This window comes from Balearica regulorum, chromosome 27 (assembly GCF_011004875.1).
Source record: "Balearica regulorum gibbericeps isolate bBalReg1 chromosome 27, bBalReg1.pri, whole genome shotgun sequence".
Taxonomy (NCBI): Eukaryota; Metazoa; Chordata; class Aves; order Gruiformes; family Gruidae; genus Balearica; species Balearica regulorum.
The window spans coordinates 2,716,966-2,737,990 of record NC_046210.1 but is presented as its reverse complement, the minus strand read 5'-3'; the positions used below and the strand labels follow the sequence as shown (position 1 = coordinate 2,737,990).

Below are 21,025 nucleotides of genomic sequence, written 5' to 3'. Positions count from 1 at the left end.
TGTAATCATACGGATGAATGCTAAGATAGAATAGAATGAAATATTAATGTGAGTCTTTTTTTCCCCTTTTACATTATTCTCCAGGTTGCCAATTGTACAGTATTTTCCAGTGTCTTGAAATTAATAGAGAACGTGTTTGGTTTTTTTACTATTTACATCCCTTCATGGCTACAGTGTATAACACCATAGTGGGTTTATAGCTGATGTTAGCTTGGAAATTAAAAATAAACAAACAAACACGTTCTGAAAGCGTAAAGAGAGGACACCAGTTGCAGAACTTTGGTATTTAGAAAGCAATCCTAAAGCAGAAGTTAGCTGCCCCCATGTACTTCGGTCTGTTTCCGTACATTTTTAGGAACTTAAAGCAAGCAGACATGCCAGAAATCCCTGGTGATTACTTGCTGCAGTTGTCTGTAGAGCATTTGATGAGGGCCCTCATCCCACGAACTGTCCTGGCTGGAGCAGAGCAGGCACCGGAGGTAGTCACAGACTCTAACAGGCTGAAACTAAGACGGAGAACTGTGCCCGGCCAGTGATGGGCAGGGGGCTGCACGTGGCTCCCCGGGCAGGTGGGCAGCTTTAAATTCGGGCGGAACATAACTATCGAAAATCCACTGCCGTGCTCTGCGCTGCATTAACTTAGGGAGGACGTACAGCTCTGGATGGGAAGTGCCTTTTTTGGGGTTCTGTACTACAAGGTGACAGCGAGGAGACGCAGGTTAGAGTAAGAGTCGTGGTCCCTGCCTAGGAGCAGTAAGTGCACCGCACCTTTCTTCAGTTTTGTTTTAGATGACAGTCCCTCATCATTTGTGTCACTGAATGAAATCTAACCTTCCAGTAAATGTGACATCCTAGTATTTACCAACTGAATCGTCATTTATTAGTTTTGTCCTCCTTTGAAGGGATGTTAGTAAAAACGCAATTGCAGCAGAAAATCATAGCTTTTTTTTCCTATTTTGCGATTGCCACAACTTCTCTCTCTCTCTCTCTCTCTCACGCCCGCTTTCCCATGCCGGTGGGATCCGTTTCTCTCCCAGGAAGTCCCGTTCTCCCGTGTGTGGTGCAGCAGCCAGCAGCCGCTGCACTGTGCCTTTTCTCTGGAGCGCTACACTCCCGCAACCACGCAGCTCTCCTGCAAGATCTGCGTCCGCCAAGTCAAGGGTCACGAGCAAATCCTACAGATCCAGACGTCCATTCTAGAGGTAAAGCGTTCTCTCTCCTTTTCAAGTTGCGGTGTCGCGTGAGACGTGATCCCTCCCCGTTTTTGTCCTTTCTAGGTCTGTGTAGTTTCTTATGCCCTGGTCAAAACTGTAACAAGTATATAAAGCCTTACACGCTCCGTTTCCAGCAGAAATCAAAGTACAGAGATTCTACAACACTAAAAATAATTTATATTTGAGTTGGCGGTAATAGTTTTCTTGCAAAAAGTTTTTTGACTAGCTTGCAGAGCAGTGAGAGTTGAAAATGGCTGGATTGCCTGTACGCACAGACCACTGACTGTTCACTTATTAGAGCATTTTTGTGTACACAGAATGTCTTGCAAGGACTGTAGCTTTGCTCACAGGTGAAAGAATTCAAACATGCAGTCAAGCAAGCTGGTGATTTGTCCTACCGATGCTTTTTTAGATTATTGAGCACCTTGGCTGATTAATCCAGATAAATGCTAAATGCACTGTGCAGAGAATGCAGCAACTAACGACGAAAACCACAAACATCATTCTGTATAAAACCATTCTCAGAATATGGCCGAGCGTTTTTCCAGGTCTTTATTGTTATTTCACAACAAACTTCTGTCACTCCCTATATATCTCCACGCAAAGTTGCTGCTGCCTTTCTTTTCCTCTCTTGTTGTTTTCTGTTGGGTTTTTTTTGTTTGTTTTTTTTTCTGAAGGGACCTATCTGTCCACAAGTCCCCAGAGCATGTTGCAATTCTGTCTTCAAATGGATTTGCTAGTATGGAAAGCTTTCTCATGCCTATCTCAAAAAGTGATTGAAGAGTGAGGATAATTTGACTGTCAAATAAATATATAAATAACAACTGAATTCTTGAATTGCTCATTGCTTTACAATTCCCTGAACTAACCAGGTAGCAGTAGCTTATCTCGCATGTGCAGGGTCTGAAAATCTACTATTGTTCTGCATATTTAATTTAAACAGTCAGACCATACGATATATCTACAGCGCTGCTATTACTTTGCATGGGTGACTTTTGGGATGTGTCATAAATGTTATATGAAGAGACTATAGCATCATTGTTATTTAATATTTATGCTGCATTGCACTAAAACGAATAATGCATGGAAATGCGACTATTACACAAGATGGTATAATTTCAGCGGAAAAGAATGGGCCAGATCTACAAAAAGACCTGGATTCCAACAAGATTTTTAATACAGCATAACCGAGGTACTTCTAGAATTCAAGTGTTTTTAAAAAAAAAAAAATCACAAATAAGAGATTGATGCGTCCGTATTTTACGCTTAAGCAATTAAAGATTTAGAAACCCACATGCTTTTGTGGCATTCCATCTACCAATCACTGCCGTATTGGACTTCATCTGTAACAGAAAAATAAACAAAAAGAGGAAACTTGTAGAAGGAAAATGGCACTATTTAAAACGTTTTTGTACATAGGTGCTTGTGATGTTCTAGAAGTTCCTTCACAAATCAGGAGGAGGTAAATCCCTGCGTTACAAGGCAGCAAAAAGAGCACCCGGCTGTGCTCGCCGCTGTTCTCGTTCCGCGGAGGCTGGGCAGAAATCCTCTCGGTTCCCTGTCTCTGAACAGGAGCGTAGGACGGGACTCTTGGCGTCACCGTTACTATGCTAAAGAGAGCCACCAAGGCAGACCGATGCCCTAACTAACTGCTTTGCTTTTCTATTCCGTGCAGAATGAAAGGGAAACCGTCACTTTCTTTGCACACGAAGACAGCAACTTCCCTGCACAGATGGGTCCAAAAGCATTCAAAATCCCCTACTCTATTAGACAGCGAATCTGTGCAACATTTGACACACCCAATGCCAAAGGCAAAGACTGGCAGATGTTAGCACAAAAAAACAGCATTAACAGGTAATGGCAGGCAATTTTGAAAGGTGAACATTTACATATGCAGTGCCAATAATTTGCTGCTGTTACGAGGTTTTTGTTTGTGTGCTGGTATTACAGATGCGCGCATAGTAATTACCATGCTTACTCTCAAGGATAAACAGTATTTCATACGTTCTTTTATACACGGCTAGCTACTGAAACCAGGAACTGCTTTCTCCTCCGAATAAGCCCGTGTGCCCTGTCCTACCTGGTATCCTAATTCTAAGGTCAGCTGCTTTGGTCGGGACTGGACGCCGCCTTCGTACCCCCACAAGACTGCAGAAGGCTTTTGGCACTGTGGTGTACTACGAAAGCAGTGGTTCCAAGGACTCAGGAGGTCGCGTGTTCTCTCGAAACAATCATATGGCTTGTTGCCTTGGCTTCTATCTATGTATTTTGTATTCCAAAAGGAACTACATTTTTCACAGATTTTTTTTTTTTTTTAAGGAAAAGGCATATTTAAAAAAGAAAGTCATGCTCTACTGTTATGAGTAATAATATTATGATTATTTAAAATGGAAAGATGCTGTAAAAACCAATTTACTACTTATTTTGCTTTTTCCGCTTGGCTAAATTAAATTGGTGGATGCAGTTCACTCACAGAAATATTTTCTGATTGTCACAAACACCATAAATATGTTCCCAGGAGGGTAGAGGAATACTTAAATCAAACAAAATAACTTTTCATTGACTTGTTGCTTTGCATGGGAATCTCAATAAACCACATCAGAACCAAAGAAAAAAGTAATTTGCAGCAGTGAGAGTCAGAAAATTCTGCTTTACTTATCAGTGTTTACTACCTATTGTCAGGCACTTTAATCTCCTCTGGTTTCTGTTCCTCATGTGTAGAGAGAGCTGGAGGAGATTTCTTCTTTCTCAGGAAACACAGACAGTGTACTGAGGAGGTGACTCTGACTTGGGGGAGACCAAATTTGTGATCGCCCTTTAGCTTTTGATTCTGTGCTGGAGACACCTGGTAGGGGCTTTGCAATATCTGTTTTTATTATCTCAAATTCATAGACAGAAAAAGGAAGTCGCTGAGCAGTTTAAACAATCCAAAATGTAGTTATAAAACCAGATGGTAGAGCATAAATACTTGCCTTCATAGGTTTCCGCGTATCTGCTGTACAGCGTAATCCTTTAGCGTCATCATAATATTTTCCCACCTATGTCAAAATACAGGCTAGTTCTGGTGAAGTCAAGGCAATAGTTGACCAGAGGAACAGCCTGGCTTTATTTAGTTCCTCAGCTGGGACAGTAATCTGTTCTTTCACCCCACTGAAACTACTCATGTCGTTGCTACAAGGAACTTCTTCCACGCTGGAGTTGTACTACACATACGCAAACTGTTTGCTGTGTGTTAACTTTCGATCACCCAGAGAGATGAATGGACTGAGGAAAGGTAATTAGTGAAGCTTGAGAGGAAAAAAAGTGGTATCTGCCTGGTTTTTACTGCTGGTAACAGTCCAGAACTGGTCAGTAGCAAATATTTAATTGTGTTGGAGTTGGTTTAGAAACCAAACAATAACATTCAAGTCCAAATTTCCTTTTCTGTGCTACAGGTTTATCTGTTTCTTCCTGTATTTAGAGATATGTTTCTATATGCAATACAAATGTTATAAATAATATTTATGCTTGTGACTGCAGTTAATGTATTTATTCAGATGATTATGTCCAGAGCCCAGAAATAATAGGAGTTCCAGGGTAATGTGTTTAAGGTAAACACTTTGTTTCACCACATTCTTTGCAAACATCACCCCTGCAAAGTCCTAAAACCCACATATTAATAAAATAAAAATTGACAAATTAAAAGGTGTTGTAACTTCACCTAATCGCAAGCATCATTGAAGTTATATTATTCCTCTCCCTGACAAATACTTGCTAAGTTTACTAATGATGCTTTCCAGAACTGACTTTTTTTCTGACTTGTAGAGGATGGTACTGCCGGCCAGCATTTATGTACCTCAGAATATTCAAGTCCCTTGTTCCTTCTACCTCTGCTAAACTGAGCAAGTGACGTTTGCAGAACAAATGCACCGGTGTGCATCCTCTTGAGGGTTCCCTCCACTCATCTCATCTAGGTCTTGCTGAAGGTTTTGGTTTTTAAACCCATCTATAGCGCTAGGCACAAGAGAGGGCACTTTCACATTCATGGCAGCTACAGTATATACTGTTCCTCATCCTCTTTGTTTCACCTTTTCCTCCCCTGCTTTTAGGAACCTCTCCTATTTTGCTACGCAAAGCAGTCCCTCTGCCGTCATTCTGGACCTCTGGGAAGCCCGACATCAGCACGATGGCGACCTTGACTCCCTGGCCTGTGCCCTGGAAGAAATAGGAAGGACACACTCCAAAATCTCAGACATAACGGAAACTGAGATTGAAGAGCCTGACTTCAACTACAGCAGACAAAACGGACTTTAGTCACCTTTTTCCATTCAAGAGCTGATGGCCAGCTTTGACTATCACACTAGAGAATCTCTTTGGCAGGGAGGAAATAAGGGTTTCTGCACACTGTGTATGGAAAGAAACACGCATTTCCACAATGCAGTTTTCAGTTGGAGGAGCAGAAGAAGCCCTTTTAAAAAACATCTCAGTAATAAGGAAAACACAAGCTTCTCCCTGTCCTCTCTCGTTTTAAATTCATGTTTTAATGTCAAAACCAAAACTACACATCTATCGTTCCCGGGGCAGGAAGGAGGGAGATACAGAGCCATAAAAGGTAAATATTGTGACATAAGGTATTTAGGAAACAGTAATGCTAATACAACGCCTAGTGAAAATCAGCAAATATGATACTGAATATTTAGAGCCGCTAGAGGTTAACCCTAGTTTAAAGGTTTTCTTCTTGGAGTCTTGACTCCCCTTTGTCCTGCACCTCTAACTTAGCACACTCAGAGCGGGATCCAGGTGCCATTTGATAGCATCGCATTGTCACTGTGTACGTGCCACAGAAAACCCGAAAATCTGGCCTCATCCTGCTCGGATGTTTGAGGAACTAGAAGATCTCATAACTATTTAATTGCTATCATGTGTATTCCAAACAATTTATTTGAAAAATTCCATCACTTCATGAATGTACATTTGCTGCCGAGCTTTCCTGCCTGTTCCGTTAACACGGTAACAGAACAAAACCATGCTCTGTGAAATTAGTGTGTGCGTGCGTGTGAGAAATCTTCTGAAGTTCTCAGTCTGCAAACTTTCACTCAGTCAAAAAATGTTTCTTTGGGGGTGGATTTAAATAACCAAATAAAATGCAGGAAATTGCCAGTCCTGTTTTAGCAACTTTACACATTTTTTTTTTTAATTACTTCATGCTCTGGGGCTAAACTTAAAAGTAAAGGTGAAGTCAATCAGCACAGCTTAATTTTGGTTTAGTTTCAGACTGAAACAATAAACCCCACGCGGTACTGCCAAAAATTGGCTGGATTTCATTGTACAAGTTGGATGTTTCACAGGATATAAAGCTGGCTGTGTTACACCTGGTTTAGTTACAAACGTATCCCATTTACCACCAAACCCAGAATCTAACTAGAGAATTCTCATTTTTTAGCCATTTCATCCAAAAATAATTTATTACTTCAACTGAACCAAAAAAAGACAGCTGTCACTGTGAGTGAGTGTCCTAGTGGAACTGGTACTGAGCCAAATTTAACCATGATTTTTACTCATATTTTCTTTAAAATTAGCCAAGGTGCTCGTTAGCTCTGGCCCTGGGCTATCAGTTTGGGTGACAGGACACGGTCAGTATGAAGCAGGAACACAAGCAGGACTTTAGGAGCTTTACGGAAATGCCAGAAATTGAAAACAAAGCATTTGGGGTTTTTTCTCCCCCCCCCTCCGCCCCGTATTTGGCCGAGAGCAGGATGATAGGCCACAGGGCAGGTAATTAGTGTGCAAATGGCTAATAATCTGAAACTATTTCTTTGCCCAGGATTCCTGTTCTGAAAAGCATGATGAGCAGCTCTTGGTAGAGGACTTTGCTTGTTCTCGCTGATCTGAAAGTGCCAATTTCATTGCTTTCCCAGCTCCGCAGGCTGGAATAGTCTTTGACTTATAAATACCTAGACTTCCCCAAACATTTTCTGCACTTTAGTATTTCATGCAGCCTGACATAAAAGTTCCTGTTTGCAATGGGAAATCAGAATGGCTGCAAGCATATTTAAGACTGAGACAAAAATACCAGCTTATTTGGCAGCAAGCTGTCACTGTTTTCAGCAGCACATGGTTCTATCTGTGTTTGAATTATATTTCTAGTGACTTCCAGTCCTCCTCCTCAGAAACCTGTTCTTCATTGGACAAAATGTCATGAATTAAAAAAAAAAAAGATAGGGAACGGCATCCACAGCAAAGCGGTGGAGTTTTAGTGAGCTGTCGTTGTCTGGGAAACCAGCTACAGTCATTCTCCAGCAGTTAATTTGTTCTCGGCTTCTCCTCAGACCCAGTTTTAATTTTCAAACTAGCTTAGGTTACCTACCACCACGAAGACCTAAGAACTACCCTGCAGGCGCTGTAACAGATTCACGTCATTCCGACGAGCTGTACGTATTTTCTCCTCTTGTTTTCCAAATAGATGTGAGCTACACACAGCGTATGCGGTCAAACGAGCTGCTATGTGGAGCTCAGCCCTTAAAGCTTTTTCTCGGGAAATGCACGGTTGACTTTCAAGACTTGGGTAGCTTTGAAAAACCTCTGTGTATGGCAACAGCCAACTCTGCCTACTGAGTGCTCGGTAAAGCCTAGAGAGAGACCCGAAGCTGTCTAGACTGACTTCCTCCAAAGTCCATCTGAAAGTGCCTTCAGAGCGCAGGGATCTGGGCTGTACACCAAAATCCAAGTTAGATCCGAAATCCAATGCAGTCTAGTGTCCGAGTTAAGGGACTGAAAAGGAATAAATGTCAAAGTTTCTTACAATGCCAGAAAAGAAACCGTTCAGGTTTGGGCCTAAGGTGAGGTTTTGATTTTACATTGCTCACTAGAGTATTGTTGTTTTCTTTATGGTTTTTTTTCCTGGTTTTTCTTCACTTTTGCTAAAGCAGCTTCTTTGTTACTGGTCTTGCTTTTGTGACTCTGAATCAAGATCTCTGACTTTTTCTAACCTGTTACGGTTTTGATGCCTTGTATTGTTTAAGAGGACTAGTAATGCCACGATACTACTTATTTACCTTTCTCCCATTGGCATGGGGTTTGAAACAGTAACCAAACCGCTGGCCTGCAAGTGCCACAATCTTCTTTTGCATCTTTTTTGAAGACCCCTTCCTTTCCAAGCTTTCCTTTTGTTTAACGTCTGCTGCCTAACAACGGCACTGGGCTCTCCTAGTTCCACGTAGTAAGGAACGCTGAGTGACTGCTACCAACTCACCTCATCCATATTACGCATTCTTCTACAGGCTTCTCTCACGTTCCATTTCTGCTCACTCTCTTGTCTAGGCTGAACCACCCCATTTATTCCAGTTCTTTGAACATCCTTGCTGCTATTCTCTGTATCATCTCTAGTTCTGTATCTTTTTGGAGATGGAGTGACCAATAACCTGCTTTTCAACAGGAACGCAGGCTAAATCACGCAATTCCTCCATTTCCTCAATTTCTTGCTGTTCCCACATTCAGTATCAATCACAGAGGATTAAGATCTTGCTAAAGGATAAAGCCCTGAGAAACACCTGCGAGAGGGAGCAGGACGCCTGAGAATACAGTAGCTGACTTTACTATGCAAATTACTCAAGCTAATATGTCCTGAGCATCCAGAAAATAAAGACTGTGAGGAAAAACTGGGTAGCTGAAAAAAAAAAGACTGAGGTGACAGAGATGATATCAAAATCATTTAAAAAAAAATTACGAAAAGGAAATTATTTGTTCTCCACGATAATGATGGATATTGGTAGGCAGTCACTGGACAGTAAGAGTTTTGAGTGGAAAAACAGGCTCCAGGTTTTTTTCTGTCCCCTTTCCCCCACTGCAGTGTTGACTGCCTGACATGTCTGGTACCGACGCGCTTGTTTTCAGATGCTCCCTTCCTGTTGTTTTGCATTAGCATCACGCAGTGATATTAATAGAACTTAGCGCTTCCACCTAGACAGGCTTATGCCAGTTCTCCTCCCTTTTTTATGCACAGTCCTGGTCTGAGAGACGGAAGAGTTAAACCAGTTTTTTGGTAACTGCTTCTGCTACCATATAAATGAGGCAGCAACATGGATTTTGTTACCATTAACGAACAGCTAAACAATACAAGTAAAAGGTGTTAAATGTTTGCTTCTTATTTTCCACAGCAGAAAGCAGCTGACTCGTGCCAGCTCCCCCCCCAAGCCTGCTGTAAGTGTACTTTGCAATACAGGATTCTCTCAGAATGATAATTCAGAATTTGTATGCAAATGCTATATAAATAGCTATGTCGAACATTATTAGCAACCTTAAAATTCCAGAAGCACATTTTTAACATCGATGTTAAAAAGATTTTTTTGAAATCTGTGTTTGTATGTATATATATAGAAATTATATATATATATAAAAAATTTGATCCAAGACACAGATGTAAAGGAGCATCCGAAGCAGGATTAGAGGCTGGAAATTAAAAATCTATTCCTTTCCTCTGTTTTATAAATTATGACTTTTGAAAAATAATTTTTAAAATCTCTTCACAAACTAGAAAGAAAATGTGATGTTGCACACTTAAGATTCCATTTAGCTGCCCTGAATCTGAGATGGTAAAATAGCCATTTTGATTTTGCATCACCAAAGAATCTGCTCCGGTATATTTTCATCTTCCTAAGCACCTTTCCCAGATATTTCTGTGCTGCGAGTCATTTAAGACTAATAGTTGCATTTTAAAAATGACTTACAATTTTGTCACCAAAATGGTACACTTCACAGCTTCGCCAGACTGCAGCGTTATAAAGCTAATTTACAGTTTTTACAACACCGCTTTTGCAGTCTTACTAGTTTACATTAAAATCCTTTAAGCCACAAGGAAAGGAACCCTGCTCTGTAGATTTAAATTCGAACTTCATTTACCAGCACAAGTCCCATAAAACTAAGATGTATTCCCACAAAAATTTTATTGGGCTTTTTGTAATAGGTGAAAAGGTATCGACACAAGTCTCTTAAAATACAGGGAACTGTTTTTGTTATTTTTTTTATCTCTGGCAACAGCTGGTCTGCTCCTCTCTGGGTGTGCAGAGCTTTCGGCAGGTTGAGAGAGGAGCTTATTCAGCCTAAATCACAGTAACAGGGGTCTCGGTGTAGGACTGTGTGGTATTAACATCATACTAAAAGTCTATTCTTTTTTTTTATTCCACTTGAAAGATAGTGCTATATGAGAGTTGTAAAACAGTCAGTAACTGATCAATTCCAGATAATATTTTCCACTACAAAAAAATATAGCTTATATACACAGTGAAGCTAAAGTAAGTGAGGAACTGTTGTGGATTTCTGTTCATGATTTGATCCCTTCAGTCTGTTTCTGCATAGATTTCAGCAAGGGCTGCATTATTTCTTGGGTGGTATTTAACTGAATGGCAAACAGGAAATTAGTTCTAAGTCCTTAACAACAGTGAATGAGCGCAAGATCAGCCTTCGTTTTACTAATTTGAATTATACCTAGGAAGTTCTCCCACTTTTTACACAGCAGTAGAGATGGTTAGTATTACTCACTGAGAACCTTTTTCATGTTAAACCTGCTGAAGAGTGTTTTCTATGGGTTGTTCAGTTGGAGTATGTGCTTTGGTAGCATTACTCCCTTGACACTATTCCTGCTGCAGAAGAGGTTGGCGGTTTTCTCCGCAGCAGCATGTGAGATGGCACATACATCCTTTCTTGGATATATAATGATTGTCTAGTTAAAATTACCTAAAGGATTCCTGAGCAAGTACAGTAACTAAAAATAACAAGTATCTAACACACAATACCTGTAGCAACAAATAAAACTCAATATGCTGGTAAAAGATCATGAATCATTTTCTAGTAATGCACAGTCCAGCTCTTTTTCTCTCATTGCCAATACAAGCATAAATGGTAGCAAAAATCTCCTTTCCAACATGGACAAAAATAAATATAACACTCTAAGATTAAAGAATCACTTAGAGGATCATTTGATAGTAACAGTGTGCGCAATGCAGAAAACAGAACTGATGGTCTACTCATTGCCGCAAGTGAAAGAAAAATCTGTCAGTGTCCATGTTCACTGTTCTGTCCAAAAATAAAGTAAGTGTCTAGGAATTTGCCACTCTATTTTTTGTATTAGAGGTGAATAGTACAGATTCTACTAGTGTTTCTTGTCTGGGGCTTGGGTGGGTAGGGGTGTATTGTAATTTTCAAGCTATTGCAAAAGCTGCTTTTAAATAAGCTCTTCAATTGTACTGACTATCTTGGTTTGTGCTTTACGAGGGAATCCGGGTGAGCCAGGATTCAATGGGTAGCCTCCTTGCCTTGCTGTCACAGGGTAACTAGAGCTGAAGTCACTTGTGAAATGTAGCGAAGGGATAGGGAGATTAGATGACCCATCCCTGCTCTGTAATGTAGTGTACTGTAATCTAATGAGATTAGACACTCACCTACTGTAGAACCGTGGTTTTGTCAGCAGCTGCTTAGTTTGTCTGCCCCTGGTGTGATAACCTTGGTTGAGAATGTACTTCTGCAGATTTAAGATGTCAAACCCCTGTGTTATCTGCTCTCTGTATATAAATCTTATTGTCTAATCCCAAAAGGAAATGTGTAGCACAACGTGAAGTTAAGGGTGTTCTGCACCAAGTTAAAGTTTTTTTCTGATACGGCAGGAGGGGGAAGACACGGATCTAACAGCAAGCGTGTTTGCTACAGAGAACAAGTGTTTCCTAACAAATCCTCACTGAGAACTAACTGAAGCTTTGTTTTTGCAGTTAAAAATGTAAAACCTGGTATTTCCCGTACTGAAATTTGGAACGTTAACCATGATGATCTCTTTTCAAGCAATCCCTTCAGTTTTCCCCCACTTGTGCGCTGAAGGTGGAGGGAGGAATAGTTTTACACGAAGCTGTAGACTTTTGCATTCTTTCCACTTCCACTCTAAAACGCAGATGCCGTTACCATTACTGAACCTCGCAGAGTTCCCTGCTGCCTCGCTAAGCAGCACGCGCACACACACGTATCTGTGCCTCATTGGGGATGTGGCATCTACCTGCTTCTGGTATGGATTTGGGAACTGCAATCTGCCATCATCTAATTTGTGACTTGGGAGATGGAGCTGCCTCCTCCCGCCTCTTAATCGGATTCACGCCCACTGCGACTCTGCTGATCTCAGTTTATACGTAGGTACAAAACTGTTAAGTTTTAATTTGGATGAGGGAAAAATGTGATGCTGGTCAGCCTGGTGAGACTTCAGTGGTGTGCATGAGTAGAGCTCACTGAAAAAGTCCCATTGCATTTTCCACTTTCAAAACTTTGACCAGCTTTTTGGTGAAAAGGGGAGGGGGGAACTTCAACCTAATCAAATACAAAATAAGTAATACATTTTTAAAAAGACAAACCCCCCCCACAAGTATTCTTCTAGAGATCTATTTTCTCTTCTGCTCCTTTATTTTGGCAATGAATAGGTTCTGAAAATGTTGGTTCTTGCTCATTTGACTGAGCATCCTTCCCTCCCCCCGCCGCTTCTCCCCACGGTTTCAGTGTGTTTAGAACTGAAAAAAGAGCAGAGGGTTGAATGCTTTCTTTAGTATGAAGCTGAAGGAGTAGGGAAGAGAGACAGAAGAACATAAAATAAAAAGCATGGCCTTGGCTTCATACCACACTTTCTGTGCCTTGTTCTATCAATGTAAATTCTGAATGTTGTACAGTAAAATACTTGGGAAAGACTCCTTGGAAAAGGCTGCACTGGCTTCTTTTTTCAGCACATGTACATATATAAATATATATACATATATATATTTGGTAATGCCAAACAGCTGTGTTATATTGTACTGAAAAAGTAATAATGGACAGTTTGGATGTTTTATGTAGAGTTTGCAAAAATTGTATGGCTATAGCCTTTTGAAGATAAATGTACAGACGTAAATTACTGCATATCAGTTATTTATGAATAAAGAGTCTTTTACTGACATCTTAGATTACTGTATGAGTGGCACATTAATTTCTGTGATAAAACAAGATGTTCTGATACAAGTGCTTTGGGATGCATCACTGGTTTTATAGTGAGTCTTCTATGGGAGTTTATGCTGGAAAACTGTGTACTGGGTGCCTTTTTTGCAGAAAACCTGCAGAATGTACAGGAATAGGACCAGAACCGAACTGTACCCTTTACTGACAACATTGAAACAATTCAAGAATATCATACCAGTCTGAACTACAACCCAAAGAATGCCAATTACGTTCTGCCTAAAATGTGATTTCAGGTATTTCATTAAAATTCCTTATTTATTTGTCTGAACGTACGCATATACAAGCCCTGCTCTAGGACTAGGACATCGTTGTCCTTTGCACTGCAAAACTAACATAGGTTATTCTGCTTTTTGCAAGATGGAAGATGCAAAAGCTCTCTGCATATGTACATACACTGACAAGTCCCTCTAAAATGCAGATAGCTCTACTGCTCCATTAAACAAGTGGTTGTACCTTGAATCTTCTATCACTGGAAACAAAGCTATGAGTTCTGTTCCATTTACCATGTAAATGTAATCTTTTGATTTGTAATACCCTTTAGTGAGACGCACCAGATAAGAACTCATTGTCTTGATTAATCCTCCCCATACAGATGAGCTCATAACCTTAGATCCCACTTAAAAGAACAGAAATACCCTGTCAGCAAATAGAGCACTCAGTCCTGCAATCAGAAAGCCTCTGATTATAAGTAGCTATCGCCAATACATTGCAACCTGACAAGGAAGACGACAAGCGAGCACAAGAATCTTCTGTGCTGACCTCGTCCATAGGCACAGACCTCTGCCAACTGCCAGCGTGGGGAGAAGGCGCTGGGAACGATGAGCCCCTTGGGCTAAGCCAGTGCAATGCTACGGGGTTTGGGTTTGGTTTCAGTAATTCAGCTACTGCTCAGCCTGACTTCTCTGTCTCGGGAATAAGTGATAGATAGCCCTGTAAAATCCTTACCAGATGGTATCTTCACATAAACAGAGACTCCAAGGTGAGACAAAACCTTCAGCTTTCAGCTAGACGTAGTACATAGCGCTTTTCTAGATGGGCTTGATCTACACCCAGCTACCACTGTGTCACATTAACACATACAATTAAGCATTAACTACAAATACGTTAGCCTGACAAAATGAGAATCTGGATATGGTACTCACCTTAAGTGAGATGTTATAAAATGTATTATTAATACATACATAGCAGGGGATGCTAGGACAAGCTGTTATAAATCAAGATATCCTTCCAGTGTTTCATTACATGCATTTAAGTTGTTATCCAAGATATCATACGCCGTATAATGTAATGGCCACCCTCTATAATAAATAGGACTATCATGTTAACTGCCTTTGACATTCATTGTAAAATTATTCATGATTAATTATGTTTGCATAGAAATAACGTATGTTATTGTAAGAAGTTCATTGCATTGTGATTTAATGTACAGCCACTTAGAAATTACACTGCAGAGTCTGCTGTCAGATTGCTTCACAACAGAACAACGGTCTCCATTGAACGCAGAAGCAGGGTGGCATTCTCCTTATTTCCATGCCACTTTCCCTCACCCGTGCACAGCCCCCCCAGCCTGCAGCTACTGCCCTGCTGCATTCAGGTACGTCAGAAGTGGAGGCAGGACCCAAGAACACAAGAGCGTTTTGCATTAACGAAATTAATTTGCTTTTTTTTTACTCTGATTATAAAAATTTGCTATAATAAACTAGGGCTTCTCTGTTCTTGGTGGTCAAATTAAATTGTTTTCCTTCCTTCACAAAATTTGATTATTTGAGAACCAGATTATCACTGTAAAAAGCCCCGGCTCCCCTCCTGTCATGCTCTTCCGCGATTACACGGTCATCTGACTGTGTATGAAAGGTCCACCTCTTCCTAGCCAAACTGGCATCAGTAGCACACTTCAATAAAAACCTCCTGCATTAAATTCCTCCCTACGTGTCTTCTGGCACACACAAATATCAAAACCCTAACAACTGGAGTGCAGGTTTCACCATTTTTAATCCACATTGCTTCCAAGTGCGCAGGCCCATGCTGTAACTTGTCAATGACATCATGAAGCATGATCACAGGAGAATTCAGAAAAAGGTGTGTCCCCTTCCTTAGTCCTGAAAAAACAAAGACACCCCCCCCGTTGCTTTTGCCCTTTATTCCTAGCACTGCTGAGCACGCCTAAAGCACAGCCATCACTAACGTGGCTGGAGACCTGGTGTTCCACCACAGCTTCTGTTCCCAGCTCTGTACTCAGCTGCACAGTGGCTGGACAAGCTTCTCTCTGCTCACCTCCTCCTCCTCTGCATTACCCACCTTGTCTCTACAGGGCTACAGTACAAAGCACAAGGGAGCGCTGAGCCTGGCAGAGCCCTTAATCTTTAAAAAAATACACCTTTGCATTAACGCAAAGGACTATTTAGGACATTGCACAACTGCAAGACCTCCCCTGCCCCCCCAACCTCTTTCCTCCCCTGCATAGCTTCTGGATGAACTGTGAGATTAGCAAAGAGCCTCGGTATTACCATTACCACATTGAGACTAATTCACTTCCTTTTAAACATTCAGCTACCTAACCCACTATTAGAATCGGTATCTTCCCCCGCCAGAGTCAGGAGGTAATCTTTACTGATGCAATTAAAATTATAATTACTCTCATTCCCCTCATCTTGTACATGCTTCGGGTTTTTTTTAAGAATTAAGGCTTATTAAAACACGTGCTGTTCGTAGATACCTGTTTTGAACACAGGTAGAATGTCAGCTCCGAGCTCGAGTATAATAAAGCCTTAATCTGTCTTTGAAGATAGCGAATGCTGGGTGACACTGCTGGAAGAAAATAAAACCTAAAACTGAAAGAAGATGGAGATCTAAACTGTAATGCAAACAACTAATAAATGTTATTTAATACAGAGAGGATCCCATCTATTCTGATTAGGAAAGTCATTTTGATCTCTGAAATCAAAATAGCCTGGCTTAGAATGAGTTTTTTAATGCTCTGCAGAGAGATGTGCTTTGAGGACATTTGGTCAAAAACACGTAGCTCTCAGGTTCAGATGGGGAATTTATATAGCCACTGTACATACAAAAGTTTCCTTGTTCTGAACCTACTCAACAGATGAGATTTAGAGAGAATATACCCCTACAGAAGTTCACAGGACCTAGCCAAAACTATTGGATTGGTCTAAAACCTGGCCTTGTAAGAACTCCTGCTCCAACTCCACAAGCTCCTGCTTCACCCTACTGGCCTCCTTTCACTGCGTTCGTTTGTTTACATAGGAAAGCGTAACAAATAAACACTAATGCCTTCTGCAGAGAGCGCCAGTCACAAGGTGGAGGGGGTTGATGTTGTTGGACCAGCGCTGCCCACGGTTCTACTACTGACAAAGATGTGGAGGGTGTTATGGGAAGGGAAGCATTCTGAAGATGCAAACTAAGGTACGATGTTCAACACAAAGGAAGGACCAAGACTCACCCATTGTTAAGCATATCAGAAATTATTATGTAAAATGGATGCTATTTTCAAACAATTCTGAAAGGTTGCATTCAACAAAGCATCACTTCAAAAGACCGGTCGTCTTCTTCAAGCCTAAATATACCAGCAATAATTGAATAACTGACACGACTTAAATGAGACCTTGAAAGTCAAAAAAGCAAGCAGCTGTTCAGTCCCAAAAATTCACCTTCAACTGAATTATTGTAGCATTATGAAGTTTAATGTAATTGCAAAATCACATCATTTTTCTGCAACTTTTAACATCCTCCTACAGACTACAGGTTTTTTTGTGAAGCAAATAACTAGTAAAATAAGCATATGGTCATTGAATGTATGATAGCTCACCTAAAGAGTCCTAACGTGCTTCAGCTCAACACACAGTGCGTACCTTTGTCTCATTTTCAGTCCTGTTCTCTCTTCACAGAATTTAGAAGGAATAATTACAGAATCTGTGAGGAATAATGACGCAATGATAGGCCTTCAACAGCTACTGTCATGTCATGGCTGGTCACTTTTACAGGTCACAGACTTGTTCAGTGACATCACACTTCCCCAGGGCCCTGTTGTACAGACCAGAAGATTTTGTCACAGACTGTTCCCAGCAGCTGTTAATGAGCTCATACGGAATACGTGGTAGGAGGGATGGCTTCGGTTGGTAGATAGAGAAAAGATAAGGAGAGAAATGGATTCTCTCCCTGCATGTGTTTATTTTTCATTTTGTTATAAGGCCATTTGGTTGCTTACTCAAATCCTCGAACCCTTCTGTTGTGACAGGAGGCAACACTGGAGAGAACTACTCCTGGTTACAAACACCACAGGCTAATTTAAACTAAACTGAATAAATCCCAATCTGTCCTCTGCTAAGGAGGTTTGTGCTTTTTTTTACTTTTTTTTTCTCCTCTTCTACTTGTGAGATATTGGTTCGATTTTATGTAGTTAGTATTCCAGTATTTACCACAGCTTCAAAGCTATTTTCCTGTATTTTGTTTCTGTTTGTTTACTTTTTTCCCTTATTTACTAAATAACAGCAGCCACTGACAGATTCAAACCTCAAGTAGCAGTCAGTGCCTGAAGTCCTTCCTACAGAAGGCTTTATTAGTAAAAAAACCCGACCAACTGTAAGCAAGCCCCAATCATTGATGTGTTGCTACATTTTGCAGAGATTACCAATGTTTGACATTGCAATTACCCAGCAATTTGATGTCCTAGCATTTCCCATGGTTGAAGCATCTGTAATGCTATGTTTCTTCCCTCAACAGGAAGGGAAGAAAATATTACTGTAGGCTTTTACCCATTTTAATTAAAACTTTCATAATGGGCTTGGAAGCACTACCCTCCCAGAAAGCCAGGAGAGCTGTCAGAAGGCTGTAAAGTCCTGTCACCTCTACAGAAAAGATCTGCTGGCTAGGAACTGCTGCAACCAACCTCACACTTCACATGACATCAAGACTACCATCTGCCCTAAAGTAACGTCATCGGGTTTTTCTAGTGTGGGAGAACCTCTCGCGAGCATTAGAAGAATCAGATGGGCTTTATAAAAGGTGCAGCCCTGCCACTATCACATTGGCAAGTCCTACTCAGACACCAAAAGCCGTGCTGAAAATATTCAGCATATCGGTTAGCATTTGATCAAGATGCTCTGTCTTCTCAAAGGTACTACATGGTGAAACATGAACTCTGCTGCAATGAGTTGCTTGACTCCTCTCCTTGATTTCCAAACATGTGACTGATAATAGAAAGCAAACAGCACTCCTGCTCTACCGTCCCCCCCGCCCCGCTTCAAAGCGCGACATGTAATATCTCGCAGATCAAAGAGGAGGGACATAGAGGGCCGATCGGATGGCTCATCACGAGCACTTTGAACTGCTGCTTTCTCTGCTGTTTTCTTTGGGGGAGAAGTGCTGAGAGATGTCTTTACTGAATGCAATACTTTACTGGTGGCTGCAAAGTGCCAGACCGTGCAATGTTTAATTCCCCATGGAACGGTATGATCCTGCTAGCCTAGAAAAGTACAATGACCTTGCTAAAGGTAGTAAAACCTATTGGAAAAGAAAACAATGCACTGGAACTCAGGCCAGCTGGGTGTAAGTCTGTGCTACATTTTGTGTGTCACATCAGTTAGCTGATTTTTTGGGGTCCTCAGATTTCTCTCTCTAAAGTGAATACAGCAATACTTCCAACTCCTCTACCTTCCAAAAGACAAAAAAAATATTAACTCTTAGTATTTTAACTCTTCAGAGCATGGACAATCTTTCTTACACAGTGGATACTACCTCAGGGGCTGGATCTGTAACTGTAATATAATTAGTAAGTTATTATTTACTAACACTGCTATTCCAGGCACACAATAAAAACTATGTGCTAGTTTTCTTAGAGGCCCAAGGCAGCTGAAAAAGCCAATATGGCCATGACAATGTTTTGTGATTGTATTTATAAGATAGGAACACATGAGAACTGCCTCTGTAGTTTGGCAGTGAGCTATGTATTATAATAGGAAAACACATTATTAGCATGGCTCTTTTACCTATGAATAAATCATTAGCTCTTAAAAAAGACTTCTGATGAATCCAGAGTTCAAAATAAGCTTTAAAACAGGCCCTTTCAAAAGTTCAGTTCCTTATATCAGAAATATTAAATGTGTTTTATTTTGAATTGTCCAGTAGTAGAGCATACTTCGCTGTGAATGAGGGCTCTTAGTTCTTAATCATGCCTGCTACGAGGGTAATTTTTCTACAGAATTAATGAGAAGGGTAGCTGAAGAGTAACTACTGAAATCAATGCAAGAGCTAAGAAATTCTCATGATGGAAAAAAGTAACACTGCCTTTCTGGGAGTATATAAAAATAAACCACTGTCATTTACTGAAGTAATCGAGTCTCACTGTATCACTGTAGAGAGAGCCTAAGTTTTGGTCTGCCTGCAGAACCGACATTCCTGTACTGGGCTGATTTTAGAGGCAGAAGCATCATGCTAATAAGGAGAGAGACAATACACTGGCTATATATATGCATATATACACATGCACCACCCCTCCGGTCTTGCCTTGGTAAGCAGATAGGTCTTGGGCCAAAAATCCCTGGGATGTGTAGGGTGATAGTATTTTCCTCCCTCTTTAGTGGGATAACCTGCTCATTAAATCTTAACATGAAGGTTATTTTATTATGAAGTGGCAGATCTAAAGATTTACTTCCCCATTCTTCACCTACCTTCTCCCTTCTGCTTATTCCTTTGTATTTGTTAATGGCCTTTCTCTTGTTATACAATCCTGTCAAGAGTGTAAAAATATCTCTCAGGACTGCTCATTTGGTCTAAATCATTCAGCCTGTACTGGTGACAAGAGAAAGTGTACATGCCACAGTTGATGCAGAGAAGGAGGTCTGTCCTGTACTCCAGTAATTGTCACTGCATGATAAGAAAGTGTAAGCTTTAATAAGGTCATAAAATAGAATGGCATGAGCTGGTGTGATAGGTATTTTTTTATTAACATTCAGAAAATCTGGATTCAGCAGGACGATAAATTACAGCAATTGAACAGAAATGACCCATTTGATTATTCATCACTTCCAGCAAACCCGTGAAAGCAGCAGGGCTGGGAACACCTCTACCATCCCAATAGCAAAAGTATCTTTGGTAGCCTTAAAGCCATTATTCCCTATGCCACCGAGCTGCCTCTGGTGATTTCAAGACCTAGAATCGTACTCTAAAGTAGTAAGAAAACTGAATCTTTGCAACTAGTTTAGTTTCGAATGTAATGAATGTAGTGAAACCAAATATTTCTATAAAACGTGATGTGCATCCACTTTAAAGTGCTGAGTACTGACAACTGATTGTTGGATTATGCAAGTTTCCAATGTAGATGCCTAAATCAACAGCAGGGTAAACTAAAAATAATTTTAAAAAAGAAAAATAGAAATACTTAGGTGGATTTTTCCTCTCACCCATTTCCAACTCAATAATACAATCCCCTCAAAGACTTCCATGTACCGCTGCTGGAGGTTGCAAGACTGGAGTTAAAAATTCTTAGCCAGAGTGGAAAAGAAGCTGAAGGACTGAAGACAGAGGCACAGAAATCCCTAAGCAGAGACACCTAAATCCATTATTGTTCGTTATTACCTTTCCTGCCAGCTCTTCAGCTTCCTCTGCTGACCACACTTGCCATGTTTATCCCAAGTCCTCTGTACATTTGCTCTGCGTGGTGTCACTCAGCTCCCTTTCCCCCAACTCTGGTGCATTATAGCTTCTATTTTAGCAGCTGGCAATTACATTGTACATAAACATGACACTTGCATTGAATGACGTCCACGCTCCAAAACAAAAAAAACTATTTAGAAAAGTTCAGA

At 40.7% G+C, this 21,025-nt stretch overlaps 1 protein-coding gene across 6 annotated transcripts in view; it reads left to right on the top strand.

Annotated features, from left to right (window-relative positions):
* The window catches only part of UNC5D (unc-5 netrin receptor D), a 229,631-nt gene extending 218,283 nt beyond the window's left edge, over window positions 1-11,348 (top strand). For all 6 annotated transcript variants that reach the window (XM_075736593.1, XM_075736591.1, XM_075736588.1 and 3 more), the window contains 3 exons: window positions 1,038-1,202; window positions 2,890-3,068; window positions 5,303-11,348. In XM_075736593.1, the coding sequence (XP_075592708.1) occupies window positions 1,038-1,202; window positions 2,890-3,068; window positions 5,303-5,507 (549 nt within the window). In that variant the 3' untranslated portion in view covers window positions 5,508-11,348. The remainder of the gene's footprint in view (window positions 1-1,037; window positions 1,203-2,889; window positions 3,069-5,302) is intronic.
* Window positions 11,349-21,025: the final 9,677 nt, after the last annotated feature.